The sequence below is a fragment of the Synchiropus splendidus genome, chromosome 4 (assembly GCF_027744825.2).
Source record: "Synchiropus splendidus isolate RoL2022-P1 chromosome 4, RoL_Sspl_1.0, whole genome shotgun sequence".
Lineage (NCBI taxonomy): Eukaryota > Metazoa > Chordata > Actinopteri > Syngnathiformes > Callionymidae > Synchiropus > Synchiropus splendidus.
The window spans coordinates 599504-617209 of NC_071337.1; the positions used below are offsets into that span (position 1 = coordinate 599504).

At 52.4% G+C, this 17706-nt stretch overlaps 1 protein-coding gene across 2 annotated transcripts in view; it reads left to right on the forward strand.

Annotated features, from left to right (window-relative positions):
- Positions 1-302: 302 nt before the first annotated feature.
- The window catches only part of iqsec3a (IQ motif and Sec7 domain ArfGEF 3a), a 52075-nt gene continuing 34671 nt past the window's right edge, over positions 303-17706 (forward strand). The window contains exons 1-2 of one of the 2 annotated variants that reach the window (XM_053861643.1): positions 303-948; positions 8753-8833. In XM_053861643.1, the coding sequence (XP_053717618.1) occupies positions 416-948; positions 8753-8833 (614 nt within the window). In that variant the 5' untranslated portion in view covers positions 303-415. The remainder of the gene's footprint in view (positions 949-8752; positions 8834-17706) is intronic. The other variant, XM_053861644.1, reaches the window with a different exon arrangement.

A 17706-nucleotide genomic window follows, 5' to 3' on the forward strand; every position in this document is an offset into this window, starting at 1 on the left:
TTCACTGAGATTGATCTACTTGTCTGCAGCGCATCATTTGCATCGACACATGTACAGTGTGGCGCCAAAACAATATATAAATATAAAAGAAAAAACAGATGTTCGAATCGCTCGGTCCGTGAGAGCCCAGTCATTTTTATTGTGATGTGAAGCAGGTTTTTTCTATCTGCGGCGGGTCGAGTGTCCGGTGACGTCACGCCGTCGCGCCGGCCAAACGCGACCTTTCTCGTCCTGCAAGACGTCGGCGTGACACCTACAGCGTGATGACGTCACCGCGGACGCTGGCCAGACGCAGGAGAGACTCCGCGTCCTGCGCCGCGCGAGCTCCAGTCGTCACCACACGGTCGCCAGAAGCTCCCGGCTCCGCCAGCCTCGGACCTCGCGCGCGCCACACGAAGCCCGGCTGACGTCAGCGATGGAGAGCCTGCTGGACAACCCCATGAAGGCCGTGCTGTACCTGAAGGAGCTCACCACCATCGTGCAGAACCAGCAGAGCCTCATCCAGACGCAGCGCCAGCGCATCGACGAGCTCGAGCGCAAGGTGGAGGACCTGATCGGGGAGAACCGGAACCTGCGCGACCCCCATCACTACGTCCACCTCCCACCTAGCCAGCGGAGCGCCAGCCCTCAGGCGCCCGCCCACCTGCACCAGCACCCCGCCAGCACCAGAGCGGCGGCGCACCACCACCACCACCAGCAGCAGCAGCAGCAGCAGCAGCAGTCCGTCGCGCCGAGCCCGGCCCCGGCCCCGCTCGCCGCCCCGGCCTCGCACCACCCGCAGCACCTTCAGCTCGTGCCCACCTCCCCGCAGTCTCCCAGAGACAAGCCGGCGGCTCCCGAGTCGGCGGCGGAGGAGGAGGAGGACAAGAGGAGCCCGTGCTGCAGGTCCCTGGTTCCGCAGACCCCCACCACGCTGTGCCGCTCCGTGGGACTCGCCAGGAAGGCAGAGTAAGTAGCTCTGGCTTCCGGGTCACCTTGTGTCACCCCCCCACCCGCTCTCCTATTCCACCTTAAATCACCGATCTCTGACCGCAGGTCAAACCTGCCTCCTATTCCACCTTAAATCACCGATATCTGACTGAAGCTCAAACCTGCCTCCTATTCCACCTTAAATCACCGATATCTGACTGAGGATCAAACCTGCCTCCTATTCCACCTTAAATCACCGATATCTGACTGAGGATCAAACCTGCCTCCTATTCCACCTTAAATCACCGATATCTGACTGAAGATCAAACCTGCCTCCTATTCCACCTTAAATCACCGATATCTGACTGAAGCTCAAACCTGCCTCCTATTCCACCTTAAATCACCGATATCTGACTGAGGATCAAACCTGCCTCCTATTCCACCTTAAATCACCGATATCTGACTGAAGATCAAACCTGCCTCCTATTCCACCTTAAATCACCGATATCTGACTGAAGCTCAAACCTGCCTCCTATTCCACCTTAAATCACCGATATCTGACTGAGGATCAAACCTGCCTCCTATTCCACCTTAAATCACCGATATCTGACTGAAGATCAAACCTGCCTCTTATTCCACCTTAAATCACCGATATCTGACTGAAGATCAAACCTGCCTCCTATTTGTCTCGGTCTCAGGACCTTTATCGCGGCCTGGCCTTCACTTGATACGGAGCTAAAAATGAAAGCTGAATTGATTTGTTTCCAAAGGTAGCTGCAGTAAAATCAGTATCTCATCGTCTGGAAATGTCCAGTGGTATGGTATCCATTGGAGTGAGGGTGGACTGGCCTGAGTGATGACGGTTCGACTGAAGTGTGGTGGAGTGCTGTTAGGTGTCAGGAGAGTGGCGAGAGCGCGACCTTCAACACATGGCACGACTCAGTGTCTCATCAAAGATGCAGACTGTACAGCACCAGGCATCGTCCTTATTTATTTATGAGGTACAACACACTGAAATGATTGGCTCGCCATCAACTATTGCAATACTACAGTGTATAGTTTTATTTTCTTTCCCTCCAAATTTTGGTGTCGTCCATTTTCAATTCAATACTGTGAATCAAGAACCATGTTTTGCTCTTTTTAATGTCGATATAACACAATGTTTCTGATGCTCCAGAACAAGCTTTTCTGCTTCTAACCATGTTCCCCTCACTGGTCACATGCTTCCTCACGTTGCTGCTCCCCCATATATATCCAGCAGGGGGAGCAGCCCAGAGTCAGAGCTCCAAAGCTTTGACTGTGGAGTCAGTGTTGATCCTGTAGCTCTGGCACAACAGAGGAAACGGAGGCAGCGTTGTAGGAGGCGCTGGTCGCTGAGGCCCTGAGATATCTGGCCACTGGAGGACGGAGAGTTGCCACCATTCTTCTGTCTTCTTCCTGTCTCACTAGAGCGAGGTGTCGGGGAGCAACACTGCCCCCCATGGTCTCCGCTGCTCTGTATCTGTGCGCTTGGTGCAGACGTGCAGGAATATGGAGGGAATGAAGGCAGAGCACGGAGAGAGGTTTCCTTCCGTATCTGGAGCAGTGTACGGGATAAATGTGGCTTTATCATTTCAGCGAGCAGTGCTGCATGTTCCCATCAAGGTCACATGGACGTCCTCTGCAGCAGTCTTGCTCACTCGCCGACATAAGAGCTGGCACGCCTGATACGTATACAGTATACAGGCACACAAAAGCAGGCACGCCGAGCCCCATCTGTTCCACTCGGCTGCTTTCTCATTGTTTTTTTCCCCTTAATCCAGATTAATTTCTGGTGCCACAAACGCTCGGGTCAGAACTGGTGGGAGTCCTGCAGGTTGACTGTAGAGAGAGAGTTGCGGCGTGATTCAGCAGTCCTGGACAGTGAGTTATAAGAGGCTCACACCTGCTTCTGCTTGAGTGAACCGTGGAGTGAGGCGCTGCCGTGTCACGCTCCATCACTGAGGCCAGCCAGAGGAAGAACACTGTGGATCTGGCCTGCGCGACAGGCCGTGCAGAGCCGGCCGCTCTGGACCTCAGGCGTGGAAATCAATCGATGCAGTCATAGTGGAGGGGCCGGTTGAAGACAGATGTAGTGGAGTGAAACTATATACGTGTGATCAGAGCCTTCATCTCCTCCTCCTCTCCCTCCTTCCTGTCCACTCTGCTCCCATCTCAGCTGGATTGTTTCTATTCCTGTTCCCGGCACCCTGCAGGTCCAGCTCCCCAATCTTCATCAGTCGGTTGTAGCTTCCACCTCTTTCACTCTCTCCTCCACTCAACCTCTTAGTCCCCTCCCCCCCGACGTCGGTTGTTGCTGACACTCGTGTGTGCGTGTGGTGTGCGTGTGTGCGCCGCTATGGCCTTTGGTTGGAATCCCACTGTTGTCTCTGCTGCCCCCGGTGGGCAGCTCCCTCCCACACACACTCACAGGCGCAGTTATATTAAGCCTCTGCGCTGACATCACTGATGCACAGGAGCGGGCAGCGGCGCTCTCCTCACCCGACTGTGGCCTCACTCGGCGCCTGTCGCCATCTCAAATGTTTATTGAGCCGCCTGTTTCTATGCCGGCGGCGCTCATCAGACCAGAGCTCTCTGGTTTCCCCTCATATTCCTTTCCATTGGGTTTGACTGCCTTTATTCTTCCCACAATGGAGACATTTTGGTGGCTGAGGCGTCAAACACACTAACAAGTGTAATGCACTAAATCATCTGTCAAAGAAACACCAAAACACTGGCGCTAGAGACTGAGTCAGCTTCGTAAACGACTGCTGAGCGTGTGGAACCTACCTTGGAACCTTCTCCATGTTGTGCAGTTCAGACTCGCTAGAAGCCTGCGCTAACATACCAACAATAACGTGCAGAAGTGTCCAAACTGCCACCAGTGAAGAGTGGGTCCGGTCCGACTGCACCACTGTCACTGGGGTTTCCGCTCGGCATCCGCCGCTAGTCATGGCTCGCGTCGTGCCACACGCGTTGCTAGCTCAGCCATCATCCCGTCGTCGGGTTGCTGGAAGGAGACCACACCCCTCTTCCTTGTCCTGCTTGGAGAATCTTATAAGAGTTACGACAATCGTCCCCATCCTTGGTCGGGGAGGAGCAAAATGGGCGCCGTTACCTTGATGTATGTGGCTTCCTAAGGAGACGGATGAGGTCATGACCTTATTGACCCATTGACTCATTTGACGCCGCTGTTGTTGTTCCACGTGAGTTTGTCCTTGCGCTTGCTTCCTCGTCCTAAACCGTGATCCAGCCCTGAGCAATGTTGGCCGCTAGCATGGAGGCTAATCACTGTTACGAGAGCAAGCGGAGGAATAGTGTCAGGAGGACAATGAAGACAGCGGAGAGTGAGTGGACAAGTTCATTAAAGAAGGAAAAGTTAGAAACTCTGTCATCACTTGGCCTGACAGATTCATTTTCAGAGAACTTCATTATACCTGTCCAACCTCCATAAAGATCCTGAACATCAAGCAGCATTTTTCTTGGACTTTAATGTCCATCACATCTGCGGAACATCAAACACTCCTGTCCGATTGAATGGAGCCGACGATTCCGTGTCTTAAAGTGGAGCGTTGGGTGTCTGAAACTGTGCTGGGGAGTGTGAGAGGAGGAGGTGATGAATGAGGCTGCTGAGGGTCGGCCCGCGGGTCCCGGCCTCCTCAGCACCAACACGCCCCCCTCCCTGCCCCAGGACAAGTGGGAATCACGTCGCCTGGGTTACGAGAGGCAGACTGGCCAGCACCGCTGCTGGAGTCATGGAGATCACATTTGAAGCGGAGTGGCTTTAAATTGCTTCGTCTCTCGGAGGACGGAGCTGTGGAGAGCAAGTCGAATGATCCGCGTCCCCGCAACAGTCATCTGCTCAGGCCTGCGCCAGTGGCTGGGTGCGTCATGGACCCGGCACTGGAGCCAGCCACGGCACTGGTGCGAGGCTCGGACTGAGGCTCACTCAAGATCAGGACTGGCTAGTTCAGCAGGTGTCGGTGGAAGCCGCTCCATCTGCCGGTCTGCTGTGGTACTGAGCAGAACTATACCATCGGATATTTATTTGATGCAGCCGGCCGGAGTCTCTCCTCTTCTCTCACACTCTGGCACCGGGGTCTCAAACCCAGCTGACCCGGGAGACCCGGCGGGGTCAGAGGTCGTGTGGGTTCTGCTGCCCATCACAGGTCCTTCCGTCTGATCACAGCCATCTCAGCATCATTCATTTCAACAGTGAGGAACCTTTATTTGCGTTGGAAACACAACTGTTTTTTTTGCGTGTTAGATGAGCTTCACCACGAGACTGAAAGAACGGTCGCCAGTGAAGAAGTGTTTCTATGGTGTTTTCAAAAGGAAAGAGGCACTTTCCTGTAGTCGCTCGAGCCGTGTGTGACGTTGCTTTTATGTTTTATGTCATTTGGAACTGAAGAGTCAATTTTAAATCCAGTCGTGGCCCCAAACATCGGAATAAAGGTCAAGTAAAAGATTCACAGTTGATTCGGGGGGTTGAGGCCTCTGAACCCGCTGCTCTCGCCGTCCACGCTGATAAGCTCTTGGCTGTTGGCGAGTGCTGTGATGAATTCGTAAACAAACTTTCTCATCTATTTTTCCGTCCGAGGAAACCGGTAAAGACCTGCCTCCCTGAAGTGTCACTCATTATTGAGCAGAAATGAAAGTCTCTTGTCGCAGACATCTTCATCTGAAATGCTTCAGTGTGGCCGCTGCTTGCTGTGAACCAGCGGTGTCCGACTCCTCTGGCCTGAGTTAGTCAGCTGCGCCTCGGTGCGTTGCAGGCCTCCTGCTCTCAACACAGATGAGGCCCCGGGGCCTGGCGCGCCGCTCCCGCCAGCATTTGTCACTTCCTGTTCTTTGCCTCTCAGTCAGGATGACAAACCGCGTCCCAGAGTCAGTGGGACAATTCTCGAAATCCTCCTCCAGTCATGTGACGGGTTTTAAACAAGTCGTTTCCTGGCTCCTCAATTCAACCGCTGGCTGTAATTCCACTTCCTCCTGCTGAAAACTGAAGCACTGCAGTCAGAGCTGCTGGGAGAGACGCGGCTCTGAACCTGAGTGAGAGTGTTCTGTTCCGTGATCGTTTCGGTGGGTGACGCCGGCATCCAAGACTGTGTTCTGTCAGCTTTATTTTGGGGTTAAATTGTGGAGGTACAACTGGCTGGTGCCACTCCTGTCCTCTCAGTGATGTTGAGTTAAATGAATGTGAAACTTCTGACGGTACTCAGTAGGGACGAGCGATAACTTTTGGTGCACAATATACCGGCAAACACAATCTCCACGATGACCGTTCTGCATCTCACCATAAACTTTGCTTCACCGTGGTAGTTTGAAAGTGATGTTGAATCCAGGGAACCTTTGATCATGACACTGGTGGACTCTGAGTCTCTGGATCCCTGTTTCTTTGATGAGATGGAGTGGTCCTCATAGGTTCTCTGACGCGCTCCTCTGCCTTGGTTCACATCAACACATGCAGCTCTCCTGCTGCCAAGGTGACAACACTTGGATATTGGACGTATTGGTGGCAGCGTCCTCTTCCGCGTCCCCATGAGGCTTCACTGATGGAGGACACACTCTCACAGGCAGCGCTAATGCTAGGAGCCGCCATCAGTTAGGGACATGTTAGAACATGAGAACATGACTCCATGATCATTTCTTCACCTGATGGTTTCTAATGTTTCTTCAGCAGCATCTAGGAACTGTGTCCAGACTGCTCCATAGTTCAAGTCAACTGTTCAGAGACATGAGACACAGCAGACAGACAGACAGACGGCTCCATTGAAGCCCTAAATAAAGCTGGCAGCAGCCTGTCAGTCGCCAGCAGCTTCTGCCAGAGAGCTGAAACACTGAGTTTCTCTTATCGTGGTAACTTTGTTGTCCATATCTCTCGTCCCCAGTACAGACCTTTTGTTTTCTCTCCGTGGTGAGAGTGACCACAGCTGAGCGGGGCTTCTCTGAGCTTCAGCACGTTAGTCACCCCTTGTGCTGGTGGTTTTTGGTGACTCGCCCCATCAGTGTGTAAATCCCTGCAGCTGAAGTTGGAGTCAGCGGTCTTTGCTCTGAGGGCAGCGCAGGTTAGCCAGCATCACGCGCTCCACCCCTGCAGTCAGGTGACGTCAGCCCCAGCCACTCCTCAGCGTGGCAGACGTCAGTGGTGCCACCTCCAGGAGGGTGGTGACACTGCAGGCTGAAGACCAGGGGAACTTGAGGAGTGCTGCTCTTCCATGATTTGCTGACGTCATCGCAGAGATTTTCCCTTCGGTAGATGAATAATAATCAAGTTAATGTGATGCTAGTGGAGCGTCAGTGTGGAGCGTTGACCCACTGCCAACTGTCAGCAGATGCTCCTCCAGCCTGTGGCAACACACGGCTCTCGTCGCAAAACAGACTGAGTCCAGCAGCCGTCGTCTGCTTCATCTTTTTGTGACAGTTTGATTCAGAATTTCACCAGCTCCTGTTTCTGCCTGCTGAAGCAACAATGCAGACGCGTTTACGCGTGGCTGGCGGCCATCTTTGTTACCCAGCACGTCGATGTCACGGTGACGCTGGGAGGGGGTCACAGCCAAATGTCCTTTGTCCTACTGAGGTAGAATATCAACGAAGACGGGACCTTTTTGAATGACCTCATGTTCCACAACATCATTGGTCGCAACTTTCACCACTTAAAAAAAAAAGAATCTGCAGCAAAATCAGGCATTTTTCAGCAGTAAAGCCTGCAGTGTGGCTACTGACCTAGTCGCCGTCTCCTGGGAAATTCACCTGCTGAATTCCCACCACAGTGCGGAGGTCAGCGTAGAGTGGAGACCTTTGATTTTCTACTGACACCTGAACCGCCTCCACTCCTGGCTCCTCACGTCCTGCTACAGTACGAAGGGACGTCTGGAAAGGTCATCTGCCGCCCGCTTCTCTGTGCTCTCAGTGTCCATGTGGCCACGGACACAGCCTCTGTTGATCCCTGCTTTGCTGTTTTCTGAGGTGACCTGTGGAATATTCTTCAGCTCAGAGGTTCAGTCCAAGCAGCACTTTCTCCTGACCTTGATCTGAGTGGGACCCGGTCCAGTCTGTGGCCGCTCGGTTGGAGAGAAGTGGGCCCGTCCCGAGGAAGGGGGCTTCTGTTGATGATGCTGGACATCAGTACACGTCAGTATTGACTCGCAGATTAGCGTGGCGGACGCTGATCCTCATTGGTCATAATAACCCAGTCATTTCCCAAACTTGCTGTAGCGTCTTTAGAAATATTGTCCTCGGCTCAGGAGCGTCGTCACCTATTTTCCAGAATAGTGTTTTTGTCTTGATTGAATCCAGCAAAAGTGTCTGCTAATTGACTGGAATGAATCAGAATCCGCTCTCCGTGTCTTTGCGGAGGGATGCTCGTGGAAGACTGCAGCAAGAGGCTGAAGAATAGATCCAAGACGGTGTGACTAATACGTCTCGTATTCATCGGCCACATCTGTGGACAGCGAGAGTAATTGAAAAAATTCTTCTGCGATGCCCTCTGGACACGGAGGTGGGGGGAGTGAGGGGGTGCGACTGCAGGAGGGTGGATCTCATGGGGCCGTCACGTGTGCGGACGGGTAAAGGAGGGAAAGATTTATTTCTATTCCGTGCCTCTTTTAAGACGACGGTTACGCTTCTGGAATGTGAAATTGAGATGCTGGGTAAAATCCCGACTCACTCATCGGGAAGTAGGTCAAGGTAAGGAGAACACCGAGGTACCAGCTAGCGGAACTGCGGCCACGTCGTGTGACACCGCTCTCTCTGCAAGAACAAGGGGGATGAATAAAAGCTCATATGAGTCCTGCTGACGTATGTTGCCATGTTCCGTCCGCAGGAACCAGACGGTGCTTCATCAGTTCTGCTGTCCGGCTCCTGAAGCTCCGGAAGGGGAACCCTCCACGGCCTGTGTCCCCAGGTAAGACCGTCCCGTCAGCCTCAGAAATCCAGTTTAAGGATGGCAGCCTCTTCTCATGCTTCCTGTTGCTGGCTGCGCTTCTGCAGCAACACTAGCCAACACAACTACCCCTGGAGAGGTCGTATGTTGAAGTGGTGGTGAAGGCTTCAGGGTCATGGGGTGGACAGTAGCAGCGACCCACAGGGACTCCACATGGTGCGGCCCTCACCGATGCCTCGCCAGTTCATCGCACTGAGAAGTCAGCCTGGCATCAAGCACCTAGGTCCAGTCCCGGGGTCCAAACCGGTCCAGCAAGGGCCGCAGTGGCTGCAGGATTTTGTTCCAGCCGATCAAGACGAGGCCTTTTCACCAGTCTGTTATCAGTGGTCAGTCTGGGGTGTGTTCCAGCTGACGCCTCGTGAGTTCAAACCGCACGTGTTCGGTTGGGACAGAAACCTGCTCCACCCCGGCCCAGCGAGGACCGGTTTGGACACCCCTGGTTCCGTCCTACCTGGGTATATCGTGTCGGTTATCTCCAGGAGTGAGGCTGTGTGAGCGGTTGTCTACCTGTGCAACCGTGATGGGCCCCTGCCCTCTGAGATCAGGGGTCAGAAATGGAGCAGGGATTGAGATGGAGATCTGGAAGGTAGTGGACCAGACTCCAGGAGGGCAGTGTGGCTAGAGAACAGGGTGATGAGACATCACTGAGGAATCAGGGGCTGTTCAGCCTGCAGAAGTTGGGGTGCACCGATCGACCCAGCAGGCCGGTCTCTTTCATTTTAGAGGACGGCTGATTCTCTCCTCCCGTCTACTGATCCAGAAGTCCAAGGCTGCGTCCCATTTCCTCCCTCTAGCCTTTTGTCTTTGCCCTTTGCGTCTCCCGATTCTCCGTTGCATCGCGGGGAAGGGCTAAGGGGTAGGGCTACCTACCCTTGAGATTTCCAGGATGCACCCGAAGTCAAAGTGCTTTTCACTCAAATTCAGGAAGAGAAAACGCACCACAGGAGGCTGGCGCAGCTGTGGCACTGGCTCAATTCAAGTTGCAGGCAATGCCAGCAGAGTTCGGCAGGGGGGTTGATCCAGGAAGTACAAGACCAGACGGCTGAAGACCAGGTCCGGAGACGACTGCCGCAGTGTGAGCCAGCCTCTGAATCTCAACAGAGTCATGACACAAGAGAGGGCAATCCAGCGTTAGCTCCCTGGGCCGCGCGTAGCTGGATGGGTGGATGAGAAACACGGTCAGGCATTCATGTGAAAGGAAGGGGCCTGTTTTTATTTGGCTTTTTTGAAGCCTTTGTTCGCTCTAGATGGAAACCTCAAACCTGATGGATGGTATTTAGGTAGTTCTGTATTTTGTATTTCATTCACACAACAGGCAACCATGGAAAATGTATGGCGACTCTTTTCAAAGAAGACCAGAGGAAATCGGTGCACCCTGTACTGGAGGTGTGTGGGGGGGGGCTGACCTGAGGCAGAGCAGATGTCAGACTGATGGGGTGGAGTCATGGTGGAGGCACAATTGAAGCTGTAAAGAACCAGGGCCCAGAGCTCATCCATGTTCCAGGCTCGCAGACGCTGAACCTGCAGCAGACCATTTCAACGCAGAAGCCTGGGGCCAACAGCCGCGGCAGCTGGTGTATTTCTTTTCTGTTCTCGTCACGTCAGTCTGTTTCCAAACGCCGTGCTCACCCGTCGATCTGTGTCGTCAGCAACCTGTTGACTCCTGAGTTGCATCAGCCGCACGGCGCCACACGCCATTGCATTCATTCCCATTCATGTCCACGCCATCCAGGCTTGTGTCTCCACTGTCCTCACCTTCAGTTGGAAGCGCTCACACTTTTGCTCCCTGACCAACATTTTGTGTGAAGGAAAGTGGCGAGTCTTGCTGCTGGCACATGCAATACATGCGTGTTCATGTGACAAAGATGGGTCTTCTGTTGCATGCTTTGGCTTTCTGTGTGTGTGTGTGGTGTGTGTGTGTGTGTGTGGTGTGTGTGTGTGGTGTGTGTGTGTGTGTGTGTGGTGTGTGTGTGTGTGTGACTGTGTGTGTGTGTGGTGTGTGTGGTGTGTGTGTGTGTGTGTGTGTCTGTGTGTGTGTGGTGTGTGTGTGGTGTGTGTGTGTGTGTGTGTGGTGTGTGTGTGTGTGGTGTGTGTGTGTGGTGTGTGTGTGTGGTGTGTGTGTGTGTCTGTGTGTGTCTGTGTGCGTGGTGTGTGTGTGTGTGTGTGTGTGTGTGTGTGTGTGTGTGTGTGTGTGTGTGTGTGTGTGTGTGTGTGTGTGTGCCTGAGCTTGTTCTGCCAGTTGTCACCTGTTCTCCAGAAGGTTGGTTAGAATCGCATCATGTATTTATGAAAACAAGCTAACGATTGTATTGTTTTGTTCCGCGTGACTTCTGTTTAGGCATTTGTGTTTTAAATATTCAGCAGTGTAACTTGGATCGAGAGGCAGATTCACTGAGATTCTAGCACTTTTTGCTCGTACTAGCGTGTGCTAACTCTGACTGATACTTGGCTGCAGATTCCAGTGACATTGCGATTGTGGTTCATTCATTTATTCAAAATAAATCAGTCAACTTGCACATCTTGGCTTCCAGCAGAAATTTGGTCCTAGTGGGGTGTCTGGTCTGTGAGATCCGTCGGGGTGTGATGGGGGTGAGAAACATCGATATTATATCTTGAGCGCGACATGTTGTATGGAATTGATTTTTTTCAGTGGCGCGATGTGTGTCGCTATTTTACGTGTTGTATTTTCGCTGGTAATGTGTGTGAGGTGTGCAGCTCCCCATAATGGATGGCAAGATGTGGCCAGAGCTTGAACGTCAGCGCCATGATGATGGTTGAATCTGACGAGGCATGAACAACATTCAGGGCGCACAGTGAGCAGCAAAGGGTTTTCAAGATGTGCCACGCTTGAGTCAGGTGACCCGGTAAAACTGGGCCAGTGTAGCGGACATGTCAGGGGTAGAGCTGCTGTTGCTTTTCGCGAGGTCAGTGCTTTGTTGGGCCCACAGTTGAAGATGAGGAAGAAAACTTCAGGGAGACCTGGACAGCCACACCGCTTAGATGAGGCAGCTCTCCGTCCGCTGGAAGACGGCGCTGTTTCACGTTGCTTGTGTTCTGGAAAAAATAAGCTAGAAACATGTCCAAGTCCAATGGAGTTTGAAGCGCTGCAGATGAACAAGTGGAGGAAAGAATCTGGAGGATTGGGAGACACACTGAAGTCTGACCACTGATGGACACTTCTGAAGGGAGCGTCACACTCCCTTCAGAAGTGTCCATCAGCTGATGTTGCTCCCTCACCCACCACAGATGGAGCTGTCACTTCTCAGTGATGTTTGGTCAGATGCACCCGCCCCGTTGGCTGTCGTGACCCGGGTCAGGGCGCAACAGTGATGTCATGAAAGGTCAGCAAGTCAGCAGTGGCTCATGCAACAGAAGGACCTGCAGCTCTCTGAAGCTCACACGTCTTAAGAGGGATAAATGGTTTCGTTTGACCCCATAAGGAGGAGCTTTTTCATCAGCGAGAGGATGTCGGCCAGACGGTGTGAAAGCATCATCATGTCAGAATGGTTCTGCTGTACAGTCTCCCTGCTTCCATGGCTTGTTGAAGCCATGTGGACTGGTTCAGATTCTGTTGATTTAGCCGAGGCAGGGAGGTGTGGACCAAGCCTCTCTGAGGAAGCACACACAGCTGTATCCTGCACTTGCATGTCACTGAACACAAGAATGAAGAAGGCTCTTCCCTGATGATGCTCTCAGCAGCAGCAGCTGTCATGCACCATGAGCACGGATGGACCCTGAAACTGGCGCAGGACTCCCAGACTGAAGGACGGACATGTGTGAGGGAGCACTTCGCTGGTCAGAGGGAAACAAACACACGTCTGTGTTCGTGTAGCCCACGGATGTTTGGCTAGCTCTGTGAAAACTATCCACTCGTGTGGTCTGTAGTTTCATGAATAAAGGAGAAAATGCATGCAAATTAGGGGTGAAAGAAAATATCCATATGCTCAGATATTGCCTGATATTGCATCGATATACACTTGTCTTGGTATTTGATGTTGGCTATATGGCTCGATATTGAAGAGGTGGATACTTGGATCTGCTGCTTCTGTTTTCTCCCTAATGCCCCTGAACGCAGGTTTCACTGGCCTGAGAGTGAGCCGTCCTTCAGGGGACACCTGGATCCAGATGGCCTTCCAGAACTCTCCAAAATTCCCCTGAAGGTTCCGTTCAGGTCTTTCCATAACTCAGTTGTTTAGCTGACCGTCAGTGAGCCCAGTGGGGACCGTTACGGCTGACGTTTGAACTGATGCTGGCGACAGTGGGAGTCGTGAAGGGCAGAGTCAGGTCCATAATGACTCGCTGATGGAGCAGAGACCATTCCAGCGGGGAGCTGGGCTTTGACTTTCTGCTGCGGCGCGACATGTAAAAGTGCTGCCGTCAACAGAGCCAGTCTCAGTGACCGGGTGAGGGGAGGATTAGAGTTGAGCGAGTCATGACTGGACCAGTTACGACGGCGAAATCCAGGCTCGGCCGGCTGATGGTGCTCGGCTGGGCGGCCGCCAGTCTGTTTGTGTTCAGGCTGAGCCAAGTGAAGAAGCCTCATTCTCTAGCTTTGTGTGCTGTGCGCTGCAGCTCATCAGATCCCCAAGCCATTCAGCCACTGAGTTAAATATAAATGAATGACTCAACCTTTGGAAGGCGATGGCACATGTTTATTGGCAGGCCGCTTGGTGTTTGGGCTGCCGAGCGCCAGACTGACATCTTGCAGGACATCTGATGAGAGAGTCCTGCGGATACACACGGAGAGAATGACTACACAGTAAATATAACAGTACATATATTAAAAAAAAAAATTGGTGCCTTACTGAACCAAATGATGGAGCCATACAGACATTTAAACAACAAACTATTGTTTCTTTCACCCTATTGAAACTAAAGCTCTTTTCATGTCTTGAAAATATTTGTATCAGAATTTCAAGTCCATTCAGAGTGGTGGAAACCCTGGACATTGTGTAGTGGAACCAAAGCAAACAGCTGCTTTGGTTTGCTTTGGTTCAGGGAGGATTCCACCATGTTTGTTGTTGTTGTTCTCATCCCAGCTGCATCAGTGGAGCAGGAGCTCCTGCGCTGACAAAGGCTCCCTGTTGTCCAGAGAGCAAACTCTTCAAGTAAATTAAATTAAATTAAAACGATTAAATGCGATTAAAATATTTTAACACGTTAATTACGATGAATTAATTAATGGTAATGAACTGGTTAGAGTCCCACCTCTAATCTATATATATATATATATATGTGTATAGTTAGTTGTGTTGACTCCCTGCTTCACGTTCAGTAGGAAAACCTCCATCCATGAGGATCAGACGACGTGTTTGCGACTCCAGTAGCACGTCTTCTGCTGCGTCATCTTCAAGGTCATTTTGAAATATTTCAAAAGCTTCTTCTGATCAAAGAGCAACCGAGCCAGAGATGATTCTCTCCTCAGGACAGCGAAGAGGCCTCAGTTCTGCTCCTGGGTTCCAGCTGTTGGCAGCCAGTAGCGAAGGCTCTGAGTGCGTGCGCGTGTTGCTGCCTCAGCTGGAGAGCGCGACCTGGACGGCTTGCTCCTCCGTCGCCATGGGAACTGCAGGCACGGCTGCTGTGCCAAGTGTGTGCAGCTGAGGGTGTCTCCTCTCATTAGTGCTCCACGTCATCGCCTCACCAGATCAGCTGATCTGAGGACCTCTTCCTATTGGCTGCCAGCATTCGCCCGTCCCAGTCCTGCTGCTGCTGCTGCTTGTTTTGCTCAAGCCGGCGGTTTTCTGGGACGCGACTGAAAGACTGGAGGAGGACCCCCAGCTCTGCTCCTTCTGGGAGCCAGCCACGTCACTTGCGCTGCTCATCTCAGTGACATGTGCCTCCTGTGGAGGGAGCTGATCATGACATCATGAGTGCTTCCTGACTCCGGTGGCTGTGATGTGTATTTGGGACGTCACTGTTGGGAGGCTCCAGTTCTTCGCTCTGATGTGGAGCCCACATTGGAAGGTGTGACCCTGATGCCGTCTCTTTTCTCTCCTGGGAGCATCTAAAAATGGGGCGTGACCGCGGGAGCGTCGCCCTCATGCAGCCGCTTCAGTGGCTTAGCCGCCGAGCCTCCGACTGTCTGCTTCCAAACCATTAGTAAATCAAGTTGATTCACTAATGGGGTCGACCAGGCCTGCGCATCTGCAGGGGCCTCACTGTTGGGTCAGCCTAGTCCTGCCTATGATTCCAGATCACCATGTATCCAACGCCCAGTCCAACAGACAACCTACTTCACTGACCTCAGTGGAGAGCAGCCAGTGGTCAGCGCTCTCTCTGTATCTTCCTGGAAGGTTCTCTCCTTCACGGCTACAGGATTTGGAACATCAACATGCAGCGCTGAAGGCTGCCTTCGGCGCCAGCATAGGACGTCAATATATATTACGCTATGGGAGCATTGACCCATGGAGGTCCTTTCATGCTGCCGTCCGTACGATGTTACGTCACTTGTCACATGCTTTCATGTGTCTTCTCATTGGTGTTCACCCATATAACAACCAGCAGCCTGGAGTCCAAACTCCAAACCAACATGGCGACTGTGGAGTGTGTGGAGGGGAGGAACAGCAACACTGCCCCCCATGGTCTCCACTGGTACTGCTGCGTTTGGTCTGTATCCGGGAGCTTTGTGGAAACATGCAGGAATAGAGAGGAAATGAAGGCAGAGCTGGATCTGGATCCATATGGAATGTTGAGCGTGAATGAGCCTTAAGGCTTTCAGTTGAAGAAAGTGTTCCTTCTGCATCATATCCTGACCTAAAAGATGGGATGGCCATCCATTCATTCAATGTGTGAGACTGTGTCAATTGCTTATTTAAAGCCCGTTAACACGTTTGGTTTATTCCCACCACTGATCGAGCATGTCGTTCACATGTGACTGACAGGTAAACACAACACGTATCATGGAATTGGACGGAAATCCAGAGGGAAACCAAAATGGAAGGAAGGCTACTCGCGGGACTTGGGTTCCCGTGCACAGCCCGGACCCCTGAAGGGACGGAGCAACCTCACAGTTCAAGTCTGAAATACATTTACCTTACAGCGAAAGACTGTGACTTATAGCTCAGGAATGTCCCGTCCTTGTAAAGTTGGCTACCAACCCTGAGGTTGGCACTGCTTCCTCACACGACTATTTGTGGAGCTGAGTCATGGTCGCTCTCGTAACGCACGTCACCGGAGTGGTTGCTGTGACGCTGTCGTTCACCTGCAGACCGACTGTAGGACAGATGGGTCTCGTGGACTGTCCTTACTGGGCCACAGAAGTCAATCGGTCTCAGCCTCATTTGGCACGATGGGGCTGATGACCCTGGAGGCTGCGATGAGAGATAAGGCACTTGTGGCTTAAGTGACGACGCCTCACGTGAAATACTCAGCTCTGCTCCTCAAAAGCGCTCTCATCGTGACACTGCTGAAAGTCGATGGAGGTGTGCTGGGGAATCATAGCGCCTCCTGTGGCGCAGTCATTTCTCTGCAGCCGAGCAGTCGCGAGCGAGTGACAGAGCCATGTGCAGATTTTGGAGCCACGAGGTCCGTCTTTGGCAGGAAGCCTTCTGTCTGCCTCACCGTGCATTTGTCAGCGTCAGCGTGGAGCTGCTGTGGGGGAAAGTTTTATCCCCCCCTCTGGTACGTGAGTCGCCCGAGCCTGCCGCCGGCCGCTCATCCCCTCTTCCTCCGGGATTAAATGAAAGCCTGGATTTATGTCCAGGAAAGCAGTTCTGCTGAAGCCCCCATCCACCGTTCTACACGGGATCAGTCGTTTGTTTTGCTCCCTCCACGTCAAGTCCTGCTGCTTGTTCCTCTAGCGCCCTCTTCTGACATTATCCCTTCTCCACTGCTGAGTTTATTTCTGGTTATATTGGGAGCACTGGGAGGCAGTTGCTCCTGTGTTAATGTGAGTCAATGCCCTCTTCATGGTCCCGGTGTCAAGACGCAGCCCTCCGACTGTGGCTCTGACGTCTGCGCTGATGAATGGTGGTCCGAAACTGCTGAAGGATTCTGTCTCCTCCGTGTGTGTTTGACCCGCTGTAGATTGGGATGAAGCCATCTGGGCCTTGTCCGCACCACCATGACCCGCTTTAGAAGGGGACACTCCAGTCGCTGATTTACGGCTTGGCATGAAAGGCCTCCTGCTGGTGTGTTGTGTGAAGACCTTCTCATGTGGACGGTTGTTCAGTGTCTGTCTGTGGGGCCCGTGCCCTTCGTTGAGTGATCCGCTGTCCTACTGCAAATGGGTGCGCCGCCTTCCACTCTGTTTACCAGGGGAGGCAACGCTCAGATGAGCTAGATGCTGAAACCAGGACTGGGCGTGTAACTGTACTGATCCCGACCAGGTATGGGTCATGGACCCCATCCAGCCTCTGACAGTTTGGTCAGGGTTTTTGCTGCTGAGCGCTGATACCGAACACATGGACTGACAATGAATTTGTAATCAAAACGATGAGACCTTGCGTGTACCTGATGTGAAAACATCAACCATGGAATCATGTCAATTCAGACACATACACCTCTTCAAGAAGGCAGAAAAACCCTGCAGAATGGAGCAACTGTTTTGTCAGAAGGACCAACTGAAAAGCATTAATTCCATGTGAAATGTTGCAGTTTGGTGAGTCTCTTGAGACTTTGCTATGTCCATGAAATATTTACTGACTGTAGCGGGACTCTGAGACAGGGAGCACTGCATTTATGAAAGTGCTTCCATATGAAGTCACGTTTGCCTTTCACTCAAGCCATGACCAGTGTTATCCCGCAGCATGGCATCAAGTTTCGGACTTTTACTCCTCCTCGTACCGTGAACAAAACACCCAAACATCGTCGCCGCCTCAGCTCTTCATGTTCTC